This window comes from Canis lupus, chromosome 5, assembly GCF_048164855.1.
Source record: "Canis lupus baileyi chromosome 5, mCanLup2.hap1, whole genome shotgun sequence".
Classification (NCBI taxonomy): domain Eukaryota; kingdom Metazoa; phylum Chordata; class Mammalia; order Carnivora; family Canidae; genus Canis; species Canis lupus.
The window spans coordinates 30,735,126-30,759,338 of NC_132842.1; the positions used below are offsets into that span (position 1 = coordinate 30,735,126).

The 24,213-nt window shown below is 43.0% G+C and overlaps 1 protein-coding gene across 3 annotated transcripts in view; it reads left to right on the top strand.

The window, feature by feature from the left end:
- Positions 1–5,902: 5,902 nt before the first annotated feature.
- Positions 5,903–24,213, top strand: part of GDI2 (GDP dissociation inhibitor 2) — a 28,919-nt gene continuing 10,608 nt past the window's right edge. The window contains exons 1-4 of one of the 3 annotated variants that reach the window (XM_072825925.1): positions 5,903–6,151; positions 15,862–15,969; positions 18,029–18,128; positions 21,793–21,927. In XM_072825925.1, the coding sequence (XP_072682026.1) occupies positions 6,107–6,151; positions 15,862–15,969; positions 18,029–18,128; positions 21,793–21,927 (388 nt within the window). In that variant the 5' untranslated portion in view covers positions 5,903–6,106. Of the gene's footprint in view, positions 6,152–6,735; positions 6,929–15,861; positions 15,970–18,028; positions 18,129–21,792; positions 21,928–24,213 lie in introns of those variants that run through there. The other 2 variants (XM_072825924.1, XM_072825926.1) reach the window with 2 other exon arrangements.

Sequence of the window (24,213 nt, forward strand, 5' to 3'; positions counted from 1 at the left end):
GATTGCAGGGGCTGAGTCAGCGAACCAGCCTTCCCAGAGCCCTCTGCCAACTGGCTTCTGGCGAGTGCTGCCAATGGAAAGAGGTGGTAGAAGACAGGAGACAGGAGAAGGCACGTCCCCCGGCTGTTGGTAGTATCTGCAGTCACGGCATCGGGAGAGCCAGGGAGGGGACGCCCAGGCTCCAGCAGCGGTGGGGCCCAGGCAGTGGCAGTATGGCACTGGGCCGGCCTGGGCACGAACACTGGGGAGCAGCATTTCCCCTCTGGCTCCAGAGTTTCAGGCCGCTCCTAACCTCTGGGTAACCTTCTCTGTTTTGCCTCGCCAGCCCTTTCAAGTTCTGGAACGAATTCCCTACATTATACTGCCTCCATTTAAGATACCTAGAGTGGCTTGTGCTCTGGCTGGACACTGACCAATGCAGCGATGACTCGGAGACTCTAGTGAGGGCTGGAGGAGGGCTGTGGTGAGGGCTGTGGTGGACTAGGTCACCGAGGGCCAGATCCTTGAAGCTCATCTTAGGACATGGCCAGTGTTTGGACTTGATCCTAAGAGCAGTGGAGGCCCAGAAAAGGTTTTCAAGATGTGCTCAGCTCAGTCATTTTCGATTTTGATGAAGATCACTTGGACTGTAATGTAGAGAACAAGTTTGGGACACCTAAACTGAAGACCAATTAAGAAAGCTTTCACGCTCACCTAGGAGAGAACTAGACGGTGGTCTGTACTAGTGCAGAGGCAGTGAGGTTGGAGATTCTGAAGGAAGGATTTTTATGAGGTGGCATGGCCAGAACGTAATGGGGTATTGTGGCAAACTGGAGATAGCTACACATCCATTGGCAAGTCTTCTCAGTGATAGGTGGGCTTCTCCTTTCGAAATTTGGGTGTGTTCTGTAACTTCTCAGACAAGTAGAATGTGGCAGGAGGCACGCTGTGCCCATCTGTGGGCTCAGACCTTAAGAGACCAGCAGCTTCCATTTCTTGTTTTTTGGAACTTATGTGTTCTTGGACCACAACTACCATACTTTGAGAAGCACACGCCAAGCGGAGAGGACACACCTACATAGCTGCTCTTGCTGACAGCCAGCAGCAGCTGTCAGCCACGGGAGAGCACCATGTTGGAAGTCTTCAGTCTTCCCACCCAGCCATTGACTTCAGCAGCATCCTAGACCCAAGCAATTCCCACACATCTGACCCCATTCAACCCACAGAACCATAAGGGATAATAATACATTGCTAGGCCACTAAGTTTTGGGGTGGTTGGTTACACAGCAAAGGGAAATAGGAATAGATGTGGAAGGAGAGAAAGAAGACAGAATCAAGGATGATATCCCCAGTTCTGGTTCAGACCCAGAATGGAGCCAGACTCTACTCAGATGGAGACTGGGAGCAGATGAGCACTTTGTGGGACTGGGTGGAGGTGGGTAAATGAATCTATCCTAAACTAGGAAATATTTATTTTGGGGATTTAATTAATATTTTTCCTAGAAAAAAATATTTTTCCTAGATATCCTAATATGTTTTATCTTCAGCATTATATTTTCAGATGCTAATCAGATTTATATTTTATAGATCTCTATCTTTAAGACCCTCAAAAATATTAATTTTAGTATCTTCTGCAATAAGAAAGCCGCCCTTCTCAAAAGTATCAGCAGGAACTGGTACCTATTTCATCACATGTGGTCTTTGTTGATCTAGGGATCAACTTCCATGTCTCTTATGCATTCATCTAATATTTATTCATCATCTGCCAGGTATTCAGCATTATTCTAGGGCCATAATTCTACACAAGATAGAGAATATACCTGCTCTCATGGACTTTATACATTCTGATTAGCAGGCAGACAAAAAAAGAAAAAAACAAGTAAAGAATGTAATTACCAATTTGATAAAAATCAATGAAAGAAATAAGTAGGGGGGAGGTGAGAGAATAAGAGTTGAGGGGAACCTACTTTAGATAAGGTGGTCAGGGAAGGTTTTCTTTTTTCCCTTATCTTTTAAAAAATTATTTATTTACTTACTTATTTGAAAGAGAGAGACAGAGACAGAGAATAAGCACAGGAGCAGGGGCAAGGGAGAGGGAGAAGCAGGCTCCCCGCTGAGCAGGGAGCTGGATGCAGGGTTCAATCCCAGGACATTGAGATCATGACCAGAGCCGAAGGCAGACACTAGCCTGACTGAGCCACCCAGGAGTCCCAAGGGAAGGTTTTCATGTCGAAACTCGAGGAAGTGGAAAGAGCCAGCTGTGAGAAGAGGTGTAGGAGGGGAAGTGAGGGTTAGTAGCTATGGGACCCACAGGGTGTAGAGGCCCCTGGGTGGTTAAAAGCTTGACTGGATTCCAGGAACTGAAAGTCTAGTGTGTTTGGAGTGTAGTGAGCAAGAAGTGTACAAGATGAAGCTGGAGAAAGATGCAAAGGTTGGGATAAGCAATACCTTTTAGGCCATACTAAGGGGTTTGCGTTTTATTCTACTGCAAAACATAAGCAGAAGCATGAACATGATCCAATTGACATTTTAGGAAGATAATGGTCAACCCAGGCAGAAGGGCAAAGGATAGAAAGAAGGCCGGGACCAAGGTTTCATTCTGATTTTCTTTTCCTTGGACTCAAGTCTCTCCCTCTGAAAGGCGGGTGTGGGGCCTCAGTGCCAACAGATCAGCAGTGATTCCCAAGCAGCTGGGTATGAATAACACTCACATTGGACTCCTGTTTTGTACAAAGACTTGAAAGATCTTTCACGGGGATGGTATTTCCCACTTCTTTCCATCAATCACCCACTTCCCCCCAAACTTGAGGTTTCGTTCTGCTGGGAACTGAGGCCTCTAAAATACACCCAACCGCTTAGTGGCTTTCAGGCTTCTTCACCATAGACAGGATTTGTTGTTTATCAAGTTCCTTGGCAACTAGAATAGGTGATGAAGATCCCAGAGCAGGCATAGAATTTTGGATTAAACCGGTTGGTTTTGTTTTTATGTTTTTTTTTGTCCCTACACAGGGGTCACAAGACTTGTACTACCAACAAAACTAAACTTCTGTGAAAAGGATCATTAGCCTTAAGTTCAGATCCCTCATATCCAGTGCTTAAAGTTTCTCACTCCATCTGAATATTGGTAAAACACCCCTCACTTGAAACGTTTTAACATCGGGCAGCCCCGGTGGCCCAGTGGTTTGGTGGCTCCTTCAGCCTGGGGTATGATCCTGGAGACCCGGAATCGAGTCCCACATCGGGCTCCCTGCATGGAGCCTGCTGCTCCCTCTGTGTCTGCCTCTCTCTCTCTCTGTCATGAATAAACAAAAATAAAATCTTAAAAAAAAAAAAAAGAAACCCACGGTAACATAATTCAGCAAATATCCTTAAAAGCCTCAACATTCAGAGGTTGATGGCAATACAGGAAAAAGGCTCTTTATTGTTTTTGCTAGTTTTTATATTTTACAATTTTTTTTTTTTTTTTACAATTTTTTTAAGAAAGTAGGCTCCACATCCAATGTGGGGCTTAAACTCACCACCTTGAGCTCAAGAGTGAATGCTCCACCAATTGAGCCAGTCACGTGCCCAAAAGTTTTTTTTTTTCCTCTTCAGTAATCTTCAAGAACAAGGTGGGGCTTGAACTCCTGACCCCTAGACCAAGACTCACATGGTCTACTAAGACAGCCAGGCTCATTATTGCTAGTTTTGTTTTGTTATTTAAGATATTTTATTTATTTACTTATTTGACAGGGAGAGAGAGAAAGAGCAAGTGCAAAAACAGGCAGAGCAGCAGAGGGAGAAGCAGACTCCTTGCTGAGCAGAGAGCAGGATGTGGGGTTCCATCTCAGAACCCCCAGATCATGACCCCAGCTGAAGGCCCATGCTTCACCCACTGAACCACCACACAGTGCCCCATCATTAATGCTAGCTTTTTTTTTTTTTTTTTTTAATGGGTCAATAGTTCAAGTCAGTTCAAAAACATGGGTAACATTGTAAAAGTAACCCTGGAGACCCCTTTCTCCTCCTACCACTGAGGACAAAGTGAAAAGACAGCTCCAACCGGGAAGCAGGCCTCCCCACACTTTGGTTTTGTACTTTGTAGCCTACAGAACTGTGAGAAGTTTCTGTTGTAAGTTTGTGTGTATATATCCATTCATCCATCTATCCACACATATACCATATACTTGGAGAGTAAGGAAGTAAGCACCTTCCTAAAACATCATGGTTAGTCAGCAGAAAAGTCAGCCGCGCCCACTGGTCCATAGTGGGTTCAGACGTCAACTTTGCACTTAATTTTTGTGTACTCCTAGAAACGCATTTGGTCCGACGTATACAGATGCAATTAAGGTGTGTAAATGTGGGATCCCTGGATGGCGCAGCGGTTTGGCGCCTGCCTTTGGCCCAGGGCGCGATCCTGGGGACCCGGGATCGAGTCCCACATCGGGCTCCCGGTGCATGGAGCCTGCTTCTCCCTCTGCCCGTGTCTCTGCCTCTCTCTCTCTCTCTGTGACTATCATAAATAAATAAATAAATACCTTAAAAAAAAAAAAAAAAGGTGTGTAAATGTAACACACACACACACACACACACACACACACACACGGCCTCCAAGGTCCACCGTCTGATAGGTTTCCTAAGCTCTTCCTGGGGTGAAGAAACATTGTACGAAGCTGTTACAGTATTTCCGGAATCTGAATGATTTAAGCAGGAAGGCAGTTCTGGCTACCAAGATTCACTCCGAGTTCTTCTCGGGCCGTGTCTGGAGAGGAACCCTAGGCCTGGGCGCGCACACCTGCCACGGACCTGGGCGCCGACGCCTGCCTCAGCCTGAGCGCTCACACCTGCCACGGCCTGGCCGCTCACACCTGCCTCGGGCCGGCGCGCACGCCTGCCACGGGCCGGGCGCTCACACCTGCCATGGGCCTGGGCGCGGACGCCTGCCTCAGCCAGAGCGTGCACACCTGCCTCAGCCAGAGCGCTCACACCTGCCTCGGGCCGGGCGCGCAGGCTGCCCGGGCCTTCGGGGAATCCCTGTCCGGACTGCCTGGCGGGGGTCCGCGCTCTCGGGCTGAGAGCAGCAGCCTCTCCTTCCACCTCCCCCCAGAGCCGGGGATTCCGGGGGGGCCCGACAAAGGTTGGGGCGGGGGTGCGCGGGGTGACGGGAGGCCTGCTCCGCGCGGCGCTCGGGGGCGCAGCAGCCCCGCTTCCCAAACAGGCCTGGCTCCCCCCATCTGCCCTGAGGGTAGCTTTATAGAAAAGTTGTGTGTTTCTTTCCTTCTCCCTGGACCTCCTCGGGGCCGGCACGGGGACGGAGGGGGGCGCACGCAGCAAGCGGGGGAACCAGGGCGGGAACGGAGAGGAAGCCCGGGAGGTCTCTGCGGCTTTAAGGGCGGCGGGTGCTGCTTCATTCAGAAAAAGGAGGCGGGCGGGGCGGACGCAGCGCCGCGGCCGAGGCCGGGCAGGCGCGGGCGGGGTTGCCGCAGCCCCCGTGACCCCCGCTCCCGCGCACGTGGCCGGCGCCCGCTCAAAGTCCAAGGGCGGCGGGCGTGCCGGGCTCCCACGCCGCGGCGGGCGTCAGGAAGCGGGCCGCCGCTCCCGGGCCCTGCGCCCCCCCGGCCCCCGCCCAGCACGCCCCCCGGGGCCCGCGCCGCCGCCGCCGCGCCTCCTCAGCCCCGGACCACGGTGGCAGCGGGCCGCGCGGGGAGCCGGAAGCGCCGGGCGCACGGCCCGCCCTCCTCTCGCGAGAGGCGGGAGAGGACGCGGGTTGGCCGGCGGGCGGGGCCGCAGCCAATGGGAGGGCGGGAAGGGCGTGATCGACGGCCTCCCGCGCGCCGTCCCCAAGCCCCGCCCCGGCTGCGGAGGCCCGGTCGCCGCCCGCCGCCCGCCCTCCCCGGCCCTCCCCGGCCCTCCCCTCCCTGCCCCGCTCTCCTCTTCCCGTCTCGGGTGGCGGCCGGCCTCCGTCCTCGCCCGCGCCGTGTCGGTTCCAGCCCTGGCTCCTCGCTCCCGTCGGGCCCCGACGCCGGCCTGAGCGCTTCCGCTGCGGCTCCGGGTGGCCGAGCCGCCGCCGGCCCCTCCGGCCTCACCGGCCCCTGCGGCCCCTGCGCCTCGTGCTGCCTCTGGGCCGCGGCCCCGTGCGCCCCCCGCCATGAACGAGGAGTACGACGTGATCGTGCTGGGCACCGGCCTGACGGTGAGCCCCGTGCGGCCGGCGCCGGCGGGGGGACGAGGGGGGGTTCCCGGGGGGGGGGAGGGGATGCCCGGGGTGGGGCGGGCGGGGGTCCCCAGGGCCCGGGGGGTTCCCCGGGGCGGGGGGTGCCCGGGGCGGGGGTGTCGGAGCCGGGGGCGGGAGTGTGGGCGCGCGCCCGCCGGCTCCGGGAGGACGGCCTCTCCCGCCTGGAAGCGGAAAAGCGGCGGGCGGTGGGGGAGGGGCGCGGGGAGGGGGAGGGGTGCGCCCGCAGCTGCGTTTCCTGCTTGGACTCGGGCCGCCCTGCCCGTTGGGCTCCGGGGCCAGGTGTGTGACGGGCCTTCGGATGATCGCTGTCTGCAGCGGATGCAGCTCGGCTAACTTGGAGAAAACTAGTCCCCCCCCCCGCCGATGAGAAGCGTTATACAGACCTTTTAACCACGCTCATCCCACTTGCGGAGCAATCGCAGGATTGGGAGTGAGTGTTCTCAAAACTTGTGTACCCGACGCTTTGTCTCCCGAGCCCTGCCGTCTTCTCCTTTAGGTTTGGTCGGTGCCCTGCGTCCATTGCCAGCCCTGGGGGCTCCCCCCGCCTTCCCCGATAGATGGGTGATGGGAGGCTGGAGGTTGGAGGCCGGCCTTGGCCTCTCTCCCTCCGAGCGGCCCCACGCAGACACGTGCCTGGCTGGGAAGTAGGAGCAGATCCACGAGGTCCCTCACCCAGGAGACCTCTGTCTAATGGTTTCGAATGTGAGGGGCTTGGTGGAGTCTCTTCCTCGGTGGGTGAGTTGGCAGAGGGTTGCATGTGTTGAACGAACAGGCGTGCCAGCTGCACGGCTGTTTGTTTCAGTTAATATTTTTGAAGCGTCCACTTGGGATTCCCAGCTGAGCTTAAGGAGTCTGTGCGGGATTTTGCCCATCGGAAGGGACCCGTTGCTGCCAGCATGTTGGAAAAGCCAGTTCTGCTCCCCGCCCCCCCCTCCGCCCCCCTACGGTTATTGCTGGTCTTTCAGATTTGCCCTAGATTAGGTCATTTGGATGTGGACAAATGAGCACAAATCCATCCTGCAGGTTTCTACATGCCTGGTTTAGAAGCATCACTTTGTGTCAGAGATGGCATGGTCTTCCCGGAGAGCAGCCAAGTTAAGATAATGCACTTTACCTAAATATTCGTTTGGGTTAATTGTGACCTTTTTTTTTTTTTTTTTTTTAATGAGTGGTAGTAGATACATAACTAGAGATCCGACCAGTTTCAGCCCTCGCTTTATGGCTGTGATGACTTTGATTCCTAAGAGCCTCCTTAGATTGCTTTCTGAGATGGTCTTTGAGAATTCTATCCACGCAGAGCGTTCTCGTTATTACCGTCACGGATAGGAGTAGTGATGGTGGGATGATTTGATGATCACTTGTTTCTAGTGACATGAGACACCAAAGTTAAAAACGCTCAAATCAGAATTGACTGTTGGGGTGAGCATACCACTTAATTTTCTTGATTTTTGGCTTATGAATATTTAGTGCCAGAGAGTTAAGAACCTAAAAACAGACATACTCTATCAATTATGGGTACAAAGTATTAGGGGATGGCAGAGGGGATGGCTGTGTATCAAGTACTTTTAGTGCCCTTAACTTGTTACTTTGAAGAAAGTGTAAGTGTGAGAGTTACTCTGTTGCCTGGTACTGGCACTGTTTAGTATCAGTTCCTTCTAAAAATAAAGGTCATGGTAATCCACAGATGTAGATAGTAAATTTAATAGAAAATGTGTAACTTGGAACAAAATCATTCTGTCCAGGAGAAATGGAATATTCTGTGTAATTGAATTTCTTAAGGAATTGAAGATTAACTGTTTAAAGAACCACCACTTTCTGAAAAAAAAAAAAAAAAAAGCCTTTCCACATGACATCACAAGTTCTTTAACAAACTCTAAGGAGCATGATTTGCTCAATAACTAAGATTTCGCATCATGATGTTTACTGGTTGTGTTACTGTTGTGCCGCAACGAAGCCCTGGAAACACTTGGATCCTTATTAGCTACTCAGACTGCTGGCCTTTCTGAGTTAGCCCTTGGTCTGCTCTTCACTCTTTCCCTCCTCCCTTACTTTCCTGTTAGTCTGGTGACTTTCACTTTGATTTCAGGGTGAATAGACAACATCTGACCACCAAATATGCTACTTCTGATTGATTTTGGGGTTGGCAATAAATTCATGAATCTTAGCACTAGTATATGGAAGGGTAACTAGTTCCATAGCTCTTTGTGGCTCCCAGAGGTTTTTGTGTTTTGTTCTACATAGTAATTCTGGCAGGGAATTACGAATAGAGACGTGTATTTTAGTGATGTTTCACCAGTGTTCTCTGTAGCATATGTTTAGAAATTGTTTTACATCCCAGACATAATTTTACCCTTTTACTTTGTGAAAATTTTGATTTAAAAGAGTTTTTAAATATCTGATTTAAAAATCTCGAACTGCCTCTAAGAATTGCTCTTTGAAGATCCTTGCCATTGCTGTTAAAGTTTTGTAGACGATGGACTTTCCAGTGCAGTAGTGATCATTGGGCCAATATGTACAAAGGTCTTACTTTGGGACGGTGTAAATATCTTGTAGGCAGTCTGTGTCTTATTTTCATTTTTAATTATTTTTGAGATTTTATTAATTTATTCATGAGAGACAGAGCCAGAGACTTGCAGGGAGCCTGATGTGGGACTTGATCCCAGGACCCCAGGATCACACCCCAAGTTGAAGGCAGACGCTCAACTGCTGAACCACCCAGGTGTCCCTGCAGTCTATTTTAAATGAGTTGCAGGCATACTGGTCCCATAGATTAGAAGTAAAATCAGAAACATTTTAGCATACAGAAGTAGCAGTGAGCTATTTGGTTTGAAAAACTGCTAGGTAAATGTTTTGGCTCCCGTACATAATAATGGGCAATCCCTTCTATCTTCCCCTTGTACCTGATTAAAGACTCTTACTGGAGTAATGGCTTTCTGGGTTTCATTAATTAAAATTGTGACAGTTGTGATCAGTTATGGGCAGTACAAAGGTAAATACGCCTGCGTATAAACAAATAGTTTCTCATGTAGGAGAGACTATAATAAAAGTTAATATGAGGAAGTGTACTGGGTGTTATGCTAGAGAACGTGTGGGGATTCAGACGGGAAGCAGGAAAACCTTCAAAAGAAGGACGTTTGTAAGCCAGCTTTTAAAAGTATTGGTGAGCTTTGAGCAGGAGGCATGATTTTCTTTATATATATATATATATATATATATATATATATATATATATATATATTTTTTTTTTTTTTTTTTTTTTTTTAAAGATTTATTTATGATAGAGGCAGAGACACAGGAGGAGGGAGAGGCAGGCTCCATGCCGGGAGCCCGACGTGGGACTCCATCCCGGGACTCCAGGATCGCGCCCTGGGCCAAAGGCAGGCGCTAAACCACTGAGCCACCCAGGGATCCCCAGGAGGCATGATTTTCTAGGCAGAGTGAGCAGGATGGGTTGATATTAAGAACAGGAAGTATATAAGGAATAGGGAGTTTATTTTTAGTTTTGCCTGAAACAGAAGGTATGAAGAGGTGGATTGGGAAACGGAGTTGGAGAGAAGGCCTTTCACTAGGAATGTTGAATGTACTAGGCTAAGAAATTTGAACTTTATCTTTTAGGCAATGGGAGAGGATTTTGAGCAAGAAAGATATAATTAGAACCAGTTTCAAGAAAAATATCTTTTGACAGCATTTAATGAGATGCATTCAAGGGACAGATAGTTAAAGGAACATTCTGCTGAAAACAATGGTTTTTTACTGTGTTGTTGCTGACATATATCATGGAGATGAACGGATTTAAAAATGTTCTATTTAATGCATTTTCCCCATAGTTTTAGGTAAATAGGTTTCAAAATTCACTTTTCTTTAGTGTGTTTTTTCCTGATCACATTTTTTGTGTACATTTATTTTCTGCTCAGGGTTTTTTGTTGTCGTTTTGTTTTTCCCTGTAACTTTAAAATTCAGTAGGATTTAGAGTTTCGGTGGGTGCCTAGTTTGGTCACTTGGAAGGTCTGTCAGAATATTAACGTATTCTGGCTTGATTCTCTTCAAAGCTTGCTCTCTCAGCAGGAAGGGGTTGGGCATTAATTTTTCCAAGATCCCAGGATACTCTTAAGTACCACTGACCTAGGAAATGCAGTTTTAAGTTGATCACAGTTCATATGTAGGAGCACCATGCAGCCCCCTTCAGGCCAGTAGAGGTGTTTTGTCTTAATGTATTTAGGTGCTGTCCAAATAAGTTACCCTGATTATTGCAACTCTAGCGATACATGCTGGATGCTGAAGGGAGGTGAACTTCATACCACTAATAGGGCCTGTCCCACACCCCCACATATCTCCACATAGTAGGACTAGGCTGTAGCTGTGACCTTTAAGCATTCGATCTGCTTACCTCTTTATGTAGGAGAACATGAAATGTCAGATGAGGGGCAGATGCCATTATCCTAAAGAACTTGGATTCTGAAGATGGTTTTATGGTTTTGGTTATTCTGGATGCAAGTTTGTATTCTTTGTTACCCAGCTTAGGTCGTTTGTGGGTGAGTTTCAGTTAAATGTGGAGTACTCTCATCTCTTAGATTTAAAACTATGTTGGTTAATATTCACTGCTACATAGGATTTCTGGTAAAAGTTACCCATATTGTTGATAGATATGATGGGTAGACCAGGTTTCCTGGTGCAAAAAAAAGGAAATTCATTTAGAGTATTTTCTCTAAAAAGCTTGAATGTGCTTTTGCTTGTTCTTCTGTATTCATCAGATAACTAGTAGTACTGGATTTTAATTCTGAGTTGTTTATTTGTAAGATATTAAAATTTTAGGGTCATTAATGTATGTCCTATGCCCAGATATGATTGACTTTATATATACTTTATCAGCAAATTCATCCCATGCTTTAAAGTAAAATTTAAAGTATTACACTTAATGCTACTATGTATATTCTTTTGGTGGTATAAGCAATCTTTTATAGATGGGGCTTAGGAGAATCTGTGAACCTGTAGATGTGTAATTAGCTTTTGTCATATTTGTTCAAAGTGACGCCTCTAAAGGTAGTTGTTAACACTTTGGACTTTAGTGAATCTTTAAACTATAGAGCCCTTTATCTTAGGCCTGCACCTTTAGTGCTTGCCCTAGAGCCATGGTCCAGTGAGTGGATCATGCTTATTTGCAGGGGAGTGTGCAAAGTTACATATAGAAGTTATGCAATACTCAGAGTTGCTTGCTAAGATTTTGCTTTCAAAAGTTGAACTCTGAAGTCTGCTGGAAATAAGACTGTTTCGTCGTTTTCTGTTTATGTCATAATCTGTGTGAAAGTAAATTTTATTGTATTTTCATGAAATATGTTGGACCACATATGTTAGTGCTCCTTTGCATTTTATTTTGAACAAGTGAATTGCTTTTGATTAGGGTTGATTTTTGTAGTTGTAAATTGCCTTCAGTTCTCTTTATCAGGACATCGTTAAGAAAGTGAAAAGGCAAGACACAGGATGGAAAAAGTTTGCAGTATGTATAACCAATAAGGCACTTTTATATATCCAGAAAAGAAAAAGAACTATTTTTTAAAAAAGATTTTATTTATTTATTTGAGAGAAAGAGAGCACAAGATGGGAAAGTCAAAGGGAGAAGCAGACTCCCCTGGTGAGTGGGGAGCCTGATGTGGGACTCCATCCTAGGATCCCTGGATCATGACCTAAGCTGAAGGTAGATGCTCAACCATCTGATCCACCCAGGCACCCTTAAAAAGAACTTTTATGTAGCAGTAAGATAAAGACAGAAACACATTTTTTAAAAAGTAAGTAATTTGAATAGGCACTGATCAAAAGAAGATAGTCATTATCAGTAAAGTATAAAAAAAAACTAAAAAAGTGTTCAACCTCACTATTTGTCAGGAAATGCAAATTAAACCACATCCTAAGTATAGAATGACTAAAATTAAAAAGACACAAGTGTGGGGCAAGGATTTGAAACAACAAGAACTTTCATGCACTGCTATGACAAAAGTATGAATTAGTATAACCACTTTGGAAAGCTGTTTGGGAGTATCTGATGAAGTTGGACATAGTTGTGTTCTCCTTGATACATATCCAGTAAATGCATAATAAAAACATGTTAGAATATAGAGCATTATTTATGAGAGTCAAAAACTGTAAACTATCCAGATTTCCATTAATAGTAGAATGGATTTTAAAAAATGTATATTCATGTGATACATTCATTCAACTAAAGCCTCTACAGCTTTGTCACCTAAACTGTGGTCTGATCAACTGCAGAAGGTTAGACCTCATGCTGAGTGTACTGAATCAAAAACTTCAGCTTAGCATGATCTCCAGGTTTTTGTTTTAAGTAGGCTTTAAGCCCAATGTGGGGCTTAAACTCCTGTGATCTGGTGATCGAGTCCCATGCTCTACTGACTGAGCCAGCCAGGCACCCCTAACATGATCCCCCTGATCATGATTGATCATTGATTGATCAGTGATTGATTCTTATGCTTGTTAAAGTGGAGCAGCATTGCTTTTAGTAATGGTTCTCAAAATTGGTCCTGAACCAGCCTCCTTAACATCACCCCTGAGAAAGGCAGATTCTTAGCCCGAACCCAGTTCTGTGAGTGGGAATCCCACAATCTGTTTTAATGAGCCCTCCAGGTGATGTGGATACAAAATGAAGTTTGAGAACCTGCTTAGAATTAACATTTTAGACACATTCAGGGGTGATATTAAATTGGGAAGCTTCGCGATCTGTCCACTGCTTGCAGGGTTAGGAAGACCTTCTGTAAAGGTGCAGATAGTAAATATTTTAGGTTTTGCAGGTTATACAGCCTCTGTCACAACTACACTTCTACTGTGGTACAGTGGAAACAGATGTAGACAATATATAAATGGATGGTAATGGGTGTTTACCAGTAAATCCTTATTTATGAAAATCGTATGCAGGCTGCACTTGGCTCTTGTACTTTGGGGACCTGTACTCTGTGGCAATGAGAAGAAGTACACTTCAGGAACACATAAAACGTAATTTGGATAAATCTTGGAGACATAATGTTGAATAAAAGGTGTATACAAAAAGGATATGCTGCATGATTCCATTTATTCAGAGTTTAAAAAATGAGCAAATCTTCACTCTTAGAAATCACGAGAGGAGGGGGTGGGTTTGAAGTTGTGGTTAGGACTGAAATAGGGCCTAACTGGCCTTCTAGATAGAGCACTCAGTGTTTTGTTTTTTGATCTAAATAAAGAAATGGTACATCTTCCTAGAGTAAAATTTGAACCTAATAATAATTAAAACTTTAAAAATCTAAAATGGATAGATATATTATGGAGTAAAATATGAAATACTTATGAATTTTTAAAATAAAGATATCAAAGTCCGACTTCCAGGGAATGACATTGTTCTCTGCTGTCTAGGGTCTTTGGAGTAAATTTGAAAAGCCCTAACGATTTATGAGGATAGAAGGGATTTCCTTTTCTTTTTAAAAAATAAAGCCCTGATCACCAAAACCCTGGTGTTAAGAGTTTTGAGTGAATGTGTATCCCTTTTGTTTTCTTTCTTGAATGAATTCTTATTTTTCCCCCTCCATCTTGATATATTATATCTTAGAATACTCATGCTTTATTTACCTTTTTCCTGAGAGTGGACATTTATAGTCTTCTATTTATTGCCAGTTTATTTATGGTTATCTTGGATGCTTCCTTTAGAGCTCTAGTTCTCAAACTCTTTGGCTTTGGGATCTGTTTACACTCTTAAAAATTAAGAACTCTGAGAGTTTTGGTTATAAGGGTTATGTCTATTAATATTTATCTTTAGAAATTAACACTGAGAAATTTTAAAATTTTTTATTAATTCACTTAATGACAAGCCCGTTACATATTAACATGAGTAAGTTTTATGAAGTGTAACTATATCTTCCAAAACAAAAAAAATTGAGAGAAGAGTATCATTATTTTACATTTAAAAAAATATTTATTTTTAAAGATTTTATTTATTTTAGAGAGAGCATGGGCAAGAGCTAGTTGGGGGGAGGGGTCAGAGAGAGGAGAGAGTCTTTTGTTTTTTAAAGATTTTGTTGGTTTATTTGACAGCTTGAGCAGGGGGAGCAGCAGAGGGAGGACCTGGATGTGGGGCTCCATCTCAGGACCCTGATCTTGACCTGGGCCAATGTTTAACCCACTGAGCCACCAGGGGCCTCTGATTTACATTTCCTGCAGGTCTCCTTAATGTCTGTCTTGAAAGATAGCTGGATTTTCATCTGCTTTGGTGTTCAGACTTTTGTGAGCTATTTTTCTAGCCAAAGTATAAGAAGAAAATCAGGCCTCCTACAGATGTGTAGTTGGAATAGGGAGTATTTTTTTTTTAAAGATGTATTTATTTATTTATGATAGAGAAAGAGAGAGAGGCAGAGAGACACAGGAGGAGGGAGAAGCAGTCTCCATGCCGGGAGCCCGACGTGGGACTCGATCCTGGGACTCCAGGATCGCGCCCTGGGCTAAAGGCAGACACTAAACTGCTGAGCCACCCAGGGATCCCCGGAATAGGGAGTATTTTAATAGCCTTTCACATGGTAGTGGATAGTTTTGGATTTATATCAAAACATTAGTGGCAGATTTTAAATTTTTTTTTTATTTTTAAGATTTTATTTATTTATTCATGAGAAACAGAGAGAGGCAGAGACAGGCAGAGGGAGAAGCAGGCTCCCTGTGGGGAGCCCGATGCTGGACTCCATCCCAGGACCCTGTGATTATGCCCTGAGCCAAAGGCAGATGCTCAACCTCTGAGCCACCAGGTGCTCCTGCAGGTTTTTTTTTTTTAAAGAGTAATTCTATGAAATCTGAAACCACATCTGCCAAATACCTAAGTCTGAATAAATTGGTTCTTTCAAATAAAAATGATCCATGAAAAAAAGTAGCTAGTTCAGCTTACAAATCAGTTGCACAAAAGTGTTTCCGTGAGCCAGATTTACTTTATATGAACTTCCGTTTGGTTACACAGAATATTAAAAAGGTAGGCATTCAAGGGTGTACGTTTAACAAAGGTAACTTTTAATGCTTCATCAAGGACATTCTTAAGTGAAACTAGCCTTGGTTTGTTTTTTTTTTTTTTTTTTTTTTAAACTGTGAGCGCTTGGTGGTGGAGAGTATGGTGACTAATACGATGTGGAGCTACTGCCCTGATTCATTTTCTCTACCGTTGGCCTTGCAGCATCAGTGCTAATGTCAGCACAGTGGAAAAAATAGTGAATAGTGTCCTAGTGTTATGAAAATAGTCTTCATCTTGAGGCCCATGGGGTTCCACAGACCATACTTTGAACCCTAGTCGCTTTAGGGCTTTGTCCTTAAGTTACATGATATATTGTACATAGGTAAGTATTAGTTACTATGAGAGTATTTAATGAGGGGCTTTTATTTTGTCAAAGAATGATTTATTTTAGAGGGAGATAGTGTGCGCATGACGGGGGGGCCGGGGTGAGGGCAGAGGGAGAGAGAAAAACAGACTCCCAGCTGAGCACCGAGCGTGACAGGCTCAACCCCTGGACCCTGAGATCATGACCCGAGCCCAGATCAAGGGTTAGATGCCCAAATGACTGAACTGCCCAGGTGCACCCCTAATGAGGGGCTTTAAAAAGATATATCTGGGGGAAAAGAAATCTGTTTGAAACATGTAGTAATTTTGCTTTCCTTGTTAGGAATGTATCCTGTCAGGTATAATGTCGGTGAATGGGAAGAAAGTTCTTCACATGGATAGAAACCCATATTATGGAGGAGAAAGTGCATCTATAACACCTCTGGAAGATGTAAGTATTAGAATGAATTAATGTGGTTTTCATTCTTTGAAACTTTTACTTGTGAATCTCAACTTCACTCTGTATAGAGAGGTTAATTTTGTTTTATTAGATTATCTATAGCATCCTGTTTTTCAGGGACAGCTAGTTTAGAGCTTATAGACATTTAAGTTGTGACCTTTACTGCCATCTGGAGCAGTTATCTGTTATCTCTTGAAGTTAAAAGCGTAGACTTGATGGAGATCTACTAATTGGCAAGCACAGCACCAGTGCTTTCCACCTGGTTTTAGGTAGTCTCCCAGTTACTCAAAGAGGTATTTCTATCCCCTGTTTTTCAAATGACAAAATAACCTATGTTGTTAAAATCCCAGAGCAGCATTGTGAGCCTTGGTTGTTAGACTCCACAGCTTTAGTTCATTTTGCTCTGCTCTCTCCCCTGCTTCCTACTTTTTTAGAATGTAGGCACATGAAGCATTTCCAGAGTGTGTTTTGCTAAATGTTTCTCTGTGAAGTCTGTTCAGCATCCATATGCATGGATACCAGCTGTACTGTGTTTTATAGGGGATACATAGATATCATCAATTACTGTCCATAATGACTGATAACATAGATATCATATTTTTATCAAAAAATTTTTCTGTATGCAGGCCTACAGAAAAGTTGAAAGAATACCAATGATCAACCTTCCATCTGGACTTAGCAGTTAACATTTTGCAGTATTTGCTTTATGTCTTTTGTTACTGGTTTGAATCCTTGAAAGTAATAGACATCATGATACTTGACCTAAATATTTTAGCGTTCACTGGTTAAGAATAACATTCTCCTATGTGGTCATAATATCATTTGTTATCACATTTAAGAAAATTAACAGTAATATCCAGACCATAGTCAAATTTCCCACTGATGCCAAGAATGTCTTCTCTTGTGTGTGTGGTGGCAGTGTTTCTTTTTTTTCTTTTTAAACCGCTTTACACATTGCCTTTGGTGTTCTCTTTATTCTCTTAATCTATAGAAATCTCCTCACTTCTATCTTTTGAAAAGTCCAAGCTAGTTTTTTGTTTGTTTTTAAGATTTTATTTATTTATTCATAAGAGACACAAAGAGAGAGGCAGAGACACAGACAGAGGGAGACCAGGCTTCCTGCAGGAGCCTGTTGCGGGATTTGATCCTGGACTCTGGGATCATGCCTGAGTAAGAGGCAGACGCTCAATCACTGAGCCACCCAGGCGTCCCTCCAAACTACTTTTTAATAAGAAAACGTTGTGTACTTAATATTGCATCATATCAGGAGGGATATAATGTCTAGACTCCTCCACTGGTCATGATGCCAACTTTGACCCTAGTAAAGGTGATGACCACCAGATCTCTTCATTGTTAATAATCTTATAGAGAGTGGTATGTTGGCACCATTCCTTCTACATAGTACATTTACTAATCTTCTGTGAGGTGAGTAAGCTGACTTTTTTGTTCGTTTGTTTCCACAGTGAATATACTCAAGGGGTTGGGTTTTTTAGGAGTAAATATGCCAGCTTTGCTTACTCACTTCCACATTAGCAATAAAATTTAGGAGTTCAAATGAGTATTTCCAAATTTTAGACAACAAGCTTCTTTTTATCTAGAGCTCTTACTCAACTGACAGAAGTTAAAAATTAGCTGGAACTAACTTTGTCTTTTTTGATTTGAAGAATCCAGAATTTATTTTTAACTCCTTACATAACTATGGAAGCAAAACTAAGCCTTTTGTTAACTTTTTATTCAGAAGAGAATGAGTTTAAATGATTTCTACATATGTAGGGTGTATCTGCAGAGCTAGCGTGTCATTGAAAATTGTTTTGTATTCTTTTCTGTTAGTAAAGAAAATACTACCTCTGTAATATTTATTTTAGCATTCATTAGTTTAGTAATGTATTATTTAACTTAGATATGTATTGGAATTTCTCTAAAAATTTTATCTGATAAAATCTACTGGTGGTCAGTTACTATACCAAAACCACATCATGGAATGGTTGCTGCGTAGCGTAATAAAAAGTAAATTTTGTTACATTGTGGGTAATTTTTGTTTTGGTTTTAGTTATACAAAAGATTTAAGATACCAGGAGCACCACCAGCCTCGATGGGAAGAGGGAGAGACTGGAACGTGGACCTGATCCCTAAGTTCCTCATGGCCAATGGTAAAGCGTTCTGGCATTTATGGGGGTGCATTGAATCTGGCTTAAAGGTAGAACCTAGCTCTTGACAGAGTGTTATGCTAGGTATGTGAAAGTAGCTTTTGTTGATGGCAGTGGTTTGTGGTGAGTAGCGTGTGGGCCCGTGGAGGCATCTGGAGTCCGTATGAATGGAGGATGGGGTGACTCCTATCTGGTCGATTCTGGAGACCCCTTTAGGACACAGCACAGTATGTAGGAAAGCCCTAAGCGTCTGCAGCACTCCTCGGGGCTTTCCCAACAGTCTCAGATAACTGGGCCTTTAGAAGAAGGTTTTCTCCTACTTTGGAGGCTTTCAAGATTATTTTTTCACATTTTTCTCATGTTTTTAATTAGGGGAGCTAATTGCTGTGGTATTAGTACCTTTTTCTGAAATGATATTAAAAAAATCAGGTTGTTGGTATGAAGTCTATTTATGTACCATGAATTAAAGTTCATGGTACATAAACAGGGAAGAGCTGCCCTTCCCTGTTTTTGGGTTTTGTTTTGTGTGTGTATTTTGTTTTATGAGTTGATATTTTATAGTTTTTTTAGTGGAAAGATACATATATATTTTATATATATTTTAAAGATTTTATTTATTAATGAGAGAAAGAGAGAGAGGTAGAGACACAGGCAGAGAGAAGCAGGCTCTCTGCAAGGAGGCCAATGCGGGACTCGATCCCAGGACCCCGGGATCATGCCCTGAGTCAAAGGCAGACAGACGCTCAACCGCTGAGCCACCCAAGCATCCCTAGTGGAAAGATCTTATTTGAATTGTCTCTGAAATAAAAAGGTACCTACCTAAAATTCTTTTGAAATAAATTGTAAGCACCTTTTATATAAATAATAAAATTATTTCATTAAAATTAGGAAGACACAGATAAGCAAGAGAGGAAATAAAATGTGCATAATCAGAGTCTTACCATCTAGAATCATGGTTAATATTTTGGTGTATAACCTGCCAGGCTCTGTGTGTTGAACCTCACCATACACTCCTAGATGTAAAGTGTGGGGATAGATGCAATGATTTTTTAAAGCTTTTTTTTTAAAATTTTTATTTATTTATGATAGAGACGGAGAGAGGCAGAGACATAGGCAGAGGGAGAAGCAGGCTCCATGCACCGGGAACCCGACGTGGGATTCGATCCCGGGTCTCCAGGATCGTGCCCTGGGCCAAAGGCAGGCGCTAAACCACTGCGCCACCCAGGGATCCCTGATTTTTTAAAGCTTTTATTTTATATTGCCACATCTGTCTCTAACCCCCGGCCTGTGAGAGTACCTCATTCCCAGTTCCTTCACCAAGCCTGAATATTCTTCATTTTAACCTTTTTTTTGTTTTTGTTTTTTTGTTTTATTTATTTGAGAGAGAAACACAGAGTGCTCACAAGCAAGCTGGGAGAGAGGGGCAGAGGGAGAGGAACAGGGAGAGAGAATCTGAAGCAGACCCTCCCCCTGACCCTGCTGAGCATGAAACCAGTTTTGAGCTCTATCCCAGGACTCTGAGATCATGACCTGAACCGAAACCAAGAGTCAGATACTTAAACTACTGAGCCACCCAGGCACCCCGTCATTTTAATTTTTGTCACTTTGTTATAGCTAAAGGCAAAATAAAATAGTGGGTTATTTATTTATTTATTTTAAGTTGGCTCCAAGCCCAGCATGAGGCTTGAACCATGATGCCAAGATCAAGAGTTACATGCTCTATCCAGAGTCAGTCAGGCTCCCCATGAATTTTTTAAAAGTACCTATTTGTTAGAGTGTGAAATAATTTCTAGATGTATATTGCCTTTCATATTTTTTTAGTGAATTGGCCAGCCTTAGGCTTTGTATATTTTTCTTTTGACGTTTTAAAATTTTTCCTTATCCATGTGTCAGAGAGCTCTTTAGAAAGGCTATGGAATAAATAGTGTATTTAAAGGTATGTTCCTGTCTGTGATTGGCTTTATATGTAGCTGTGCTGTATTTTTCTTCTGTACATAAGCTTTTACTTTTCATGAAGTTAATATAGAGTTATTTTTTTGTTTTTTATTGTGAAGGGTATGCTTATAATTTTATCTTCAAGGTTATAAAAATACTAATATTTGCTATTAATGGTTTTATAGTCATGGGGGGGGTTGTGTGTGTGTGTGTGTGTGTGTGTGGTTTTTTGTTTTTTGTTTTTTTTTTTAAATAATCTCTACCTCAACATGGGGCTCGACTTCTGACCCAAGATTGAGAGTCACAAGCTCTTTCGGTGGAGCCAGCCAGGTGTCCTCTCTGTTAACCCATTTGAGAAGCAGAGATTGAGATTTGTTTTTTCAGAATGGTTCATCTGTTGTCCCTCAACACCATGTATCTTTTCCACTTTGATATGAACTTTTATAATATATTCTTAGAAATGGGTCTCTTTTTTCCCCACTAATTAGTGGACTAATCAATATAACTGCAATTTATTCTAATGCCTGGCTGCATAAAACTCTCATCATTTAAAAAAAATTTTTTTTTAGAGACTCCTGGGTGGCTCAGTCAGTTAAGTGATTTCAGGCCAGGTCATGATCTCAGGGTCCTGAAATCAAATCCTGAATTGGGCTCCCTGTTTTACAGGGAGTCTACTTCTCCCTCTTTCTCTGCTCCCTCCACCCACTTGTGTGTACACTCTCGTTCAGTAAATAAATAAATCTTAAAAAAAAAATATATAGAATTTTTATCCTTTCAAATGAGCTTTAAAATAATTTCTCAAAAAGTTTGCTATTTTTGGTATCCCACATTTCTTTGGTTTATGGACAGGTGATATTTTTAATTATATGCCTGGTTATATTCTTTATCTGAAATTAATATTCATGTTTTTATTATTTTTTAAAGATTTATTTATTTATTTTAGGGGGGTAGGAGGGCAGAGGGAGAGAGAATCCCAAGCAGGCTCCGCATGCACCCTGGAGCCCAGAGCAGGGCTTGATCTCATGACACTGAGATCATGACCTGAGCTGAAATCAAGAGTCGGATGGAGGGACGCCAGGGTGGCTCAGCGGTTGAGCATCTGTCTTTAGCTCAGGGCGTGATCCTGGAGACCTGGGATTGAGTCCCACATCGGGCTCCCTGCACGGAGCCTGCTTCTCCCTCTGCCTGTCTCTGTGTCTCTCATGAATAAATAAATAAAATCTTTAAAAAAGAAAAAAAAGAGTTGGATACTCAACTGAGTGATCCAGGTGCCCACTAAATTAATATCTATTTTAATTAATACAGATTGAACAATATAAACTGAATAGCACAAATTCTTGAAAATTTTTGCCTATCATTTGAGTCTCTTTATAATAGGAACTTTATTAAAGGAAACTCAGACCCATTTGCAATAGTCCTCTAACTCTAAACCTCATACCTCTCATTATTAGTATAGCTTTTACAAAAGCAAGTTGATACAAGTTGATAAAGTTATTAATCTTGAAGTTTTATAATAGGAAAAAAACTTCTAAATCTGCTTAGTAAGAGGTGTGCATTCTGATGGTCCCATTTAGAACACGGCATTGGAGACTTTTTGGTAGAGGTTATCGGACAATGCTAGAAAAAACTGGGAAGCCATTAGTATTAGCCAACAATAAATGTATTCTTTTTTCTGCTGGCTTTTGAAGGTGGTAAGATTTAAATTGTAGTTTGAATTGTGGGACTTTTTTAGGTCAGCTTGTGAAGATGCTGCTTTATACAGAGGTCACTCGTTATCTGGATTTCAAAGTGACTGAAGGGAGCTTTGTCTACAAGGGAGGAAAAATCTACAAGGTTCCTTCCACTGAAGCAGAAGCCCTGGCATCTAGTAAGTGATTTTATTTTATTTTCTCAGAACATTGAGATTTTATAATGGAAAGGAATCCTAGGGGTCACAGTGAATGTCCCCTGTCTGACAGCCGTCTGTCCACTCATCCAGGCAACAGTATTTATTGAATGTCTGTTACTTGCCGGACACTGTCCTGGGCAGTTGAGAGACCCATCAGTGAGGAGAATGTTCAGCACCTCTCTTCTGAAGCTCGGAGAGAGTTTAAGTGTCTCTGTCTTGTGGAACTTGGTGCTGCTGTTAGGTCAGCCAGTGCTCTTTCATAATAATTCATAAGAGCTGTTGTTTTGGGTGTTTCCTGTGTGCTAGGCTCTGTGCTAAATACTTCACATTCATTTTCTTCTTTGACTTTTGAAACACCTTTATGGGGTAGGGTTTCCATTTCATAGAGAGGGATTCAGGCCTAAAATCAGACAGGGAAGATTAGGGTTTAAACTGTGGTATTGCTCCAGCGCGTGTACTTTACTACCTGGGCTGACCTCCTGCGCCTTATTATCCAACCTGCTACAAAAGGCAAGAACTTTGTTCTGGCAAAACTAATCTTCTAATTGATGCTGTCATTCTCTGGAAGCCCAGGTTTTAGGAATTCCCAGTGAGTATGGAGTGACTTTATTCTTTGCCCAAAATTATTTCCCCTCTTGGCTCAACCTAAGGTTAATCTGGTTAACCTTTCCTCTTACTGCCTCTTTTCATTAGACGTCCTTGAAGGTGTTTGAGAAAGGATGAATTTATATAGCGGTGGGTGGATTAGTTTTCTCCATGAGTACTGGAGGAGCTCAGGGGAGGGAGCCACTTGGATTGGGAGAAGATGGGAAGTGCCAGTAAATTCTCAGTGATTATTTTGGTGTGAGTGTGGGAAAATTTTCTCACCTAAAAACCCAATTTGAATGACTTTGGCCACTTCTCCAATTCCATTTACTTCCTTCTTGCTCTCAGAGGAGAAAGTGCTGGCATAAAATATTGAAAGGCACAATAGCCAGAAAGTCAAACATGAGTACGGAGGTTTGTGGCAAAGTTAGGATTGACAACTGTGGGTGAAGAAATGGCCCCTACTTAAAGTGAGGGACTTAGTGGTGTCATCATGGATTAGAAAGTATTTTAAATGACAATGTAAAATTTATCCAAATAAAGTATTTTCATAGAAGTAAAAGTTAAACAGTTTGAGGAGAATCTCTTACAACAAAGTTTGTTTCCAAAGTTTTATTCTCCATTTGAGTCTTACCTTTGTTAATAACTTCAGTCTCCTTCATTAACAGACAGTGAAGGACTTACCTTCTAGCAGTTTTATTTTTCTGATTTAAATTTTTCAAATATGTAAAGCCTTTAGATGACTTGAAAGCCAACATTATAGCAGAAGATGTATTTAGAGTCTGTCTTTATTCTGTTGTCTTCCATCCTTCCCCTTCATCGTTTTTGTTTCTGGTTTATCCTCTTATGTTTCTTTTTCCAAAAATAAGCAAGTGTGTTTATTTGCCTATTTTTATGGTTAGTTTTATAAAGGTATAATTTTTACATAGAGTATAATTTACCTGTTTTAGTATATAGTTTTATGAATTTTTACCAGATGACTGTTTTCCTGTTAATGAATAGGATCTGGAAGTCAGAATGGGAGGCTAGAAGATCCTAGGCAGAATGAATGGGATATGGAAAGGTGGAGAAGTTTAGAAGGATGAATAAGAATAGGTTACTTTGTTTAATTTTTAAAGATTTTGGGATCCCTGGGTGGTGCAGCGGTTTAGCGCCTGCCTTTGGCCCAGGGCGCGATCCTGGAGACCCGGGATCGAATCCCACGTCGGGCTCCCGGTGTATGGAGCCTGCTTCTCCCTCTGCCTATGTCTCTACCTCTCTCTCTATCTCTGTGTGACTATCATAAATAAATAAAAATTAAAAAATTTTTTTAAAGATTTTATTTATTCATGAGAGAGAGGAAGAGACACAGGCTAAGGGAGAAGCAGGCTCCCTGTGGGGAGCCGGATGTAGAATTTGATCCCAGGACCCCAGGATCATGCCCTGGGCTAAAGGCAGACACTCAACTGCTGAGCCACCCAGGCGTCCCTCTTTTGTAGTTCTGTACAAATTCTAGTATTCTAATTTTGTGAAAAATGTTGAAATTTTGATAGAGATTGCATCGAATCTGTAGATTGCTGTGGGTAAGTATGGACATTGTAACAATATCCTTCCAGTTCTCTGTGGTCCAATCTTACACCCACTTAAAGCTTTTATTTTTTCTCTTGATGAAACTGCTCTGGATTTTGTTAACTTTTTATG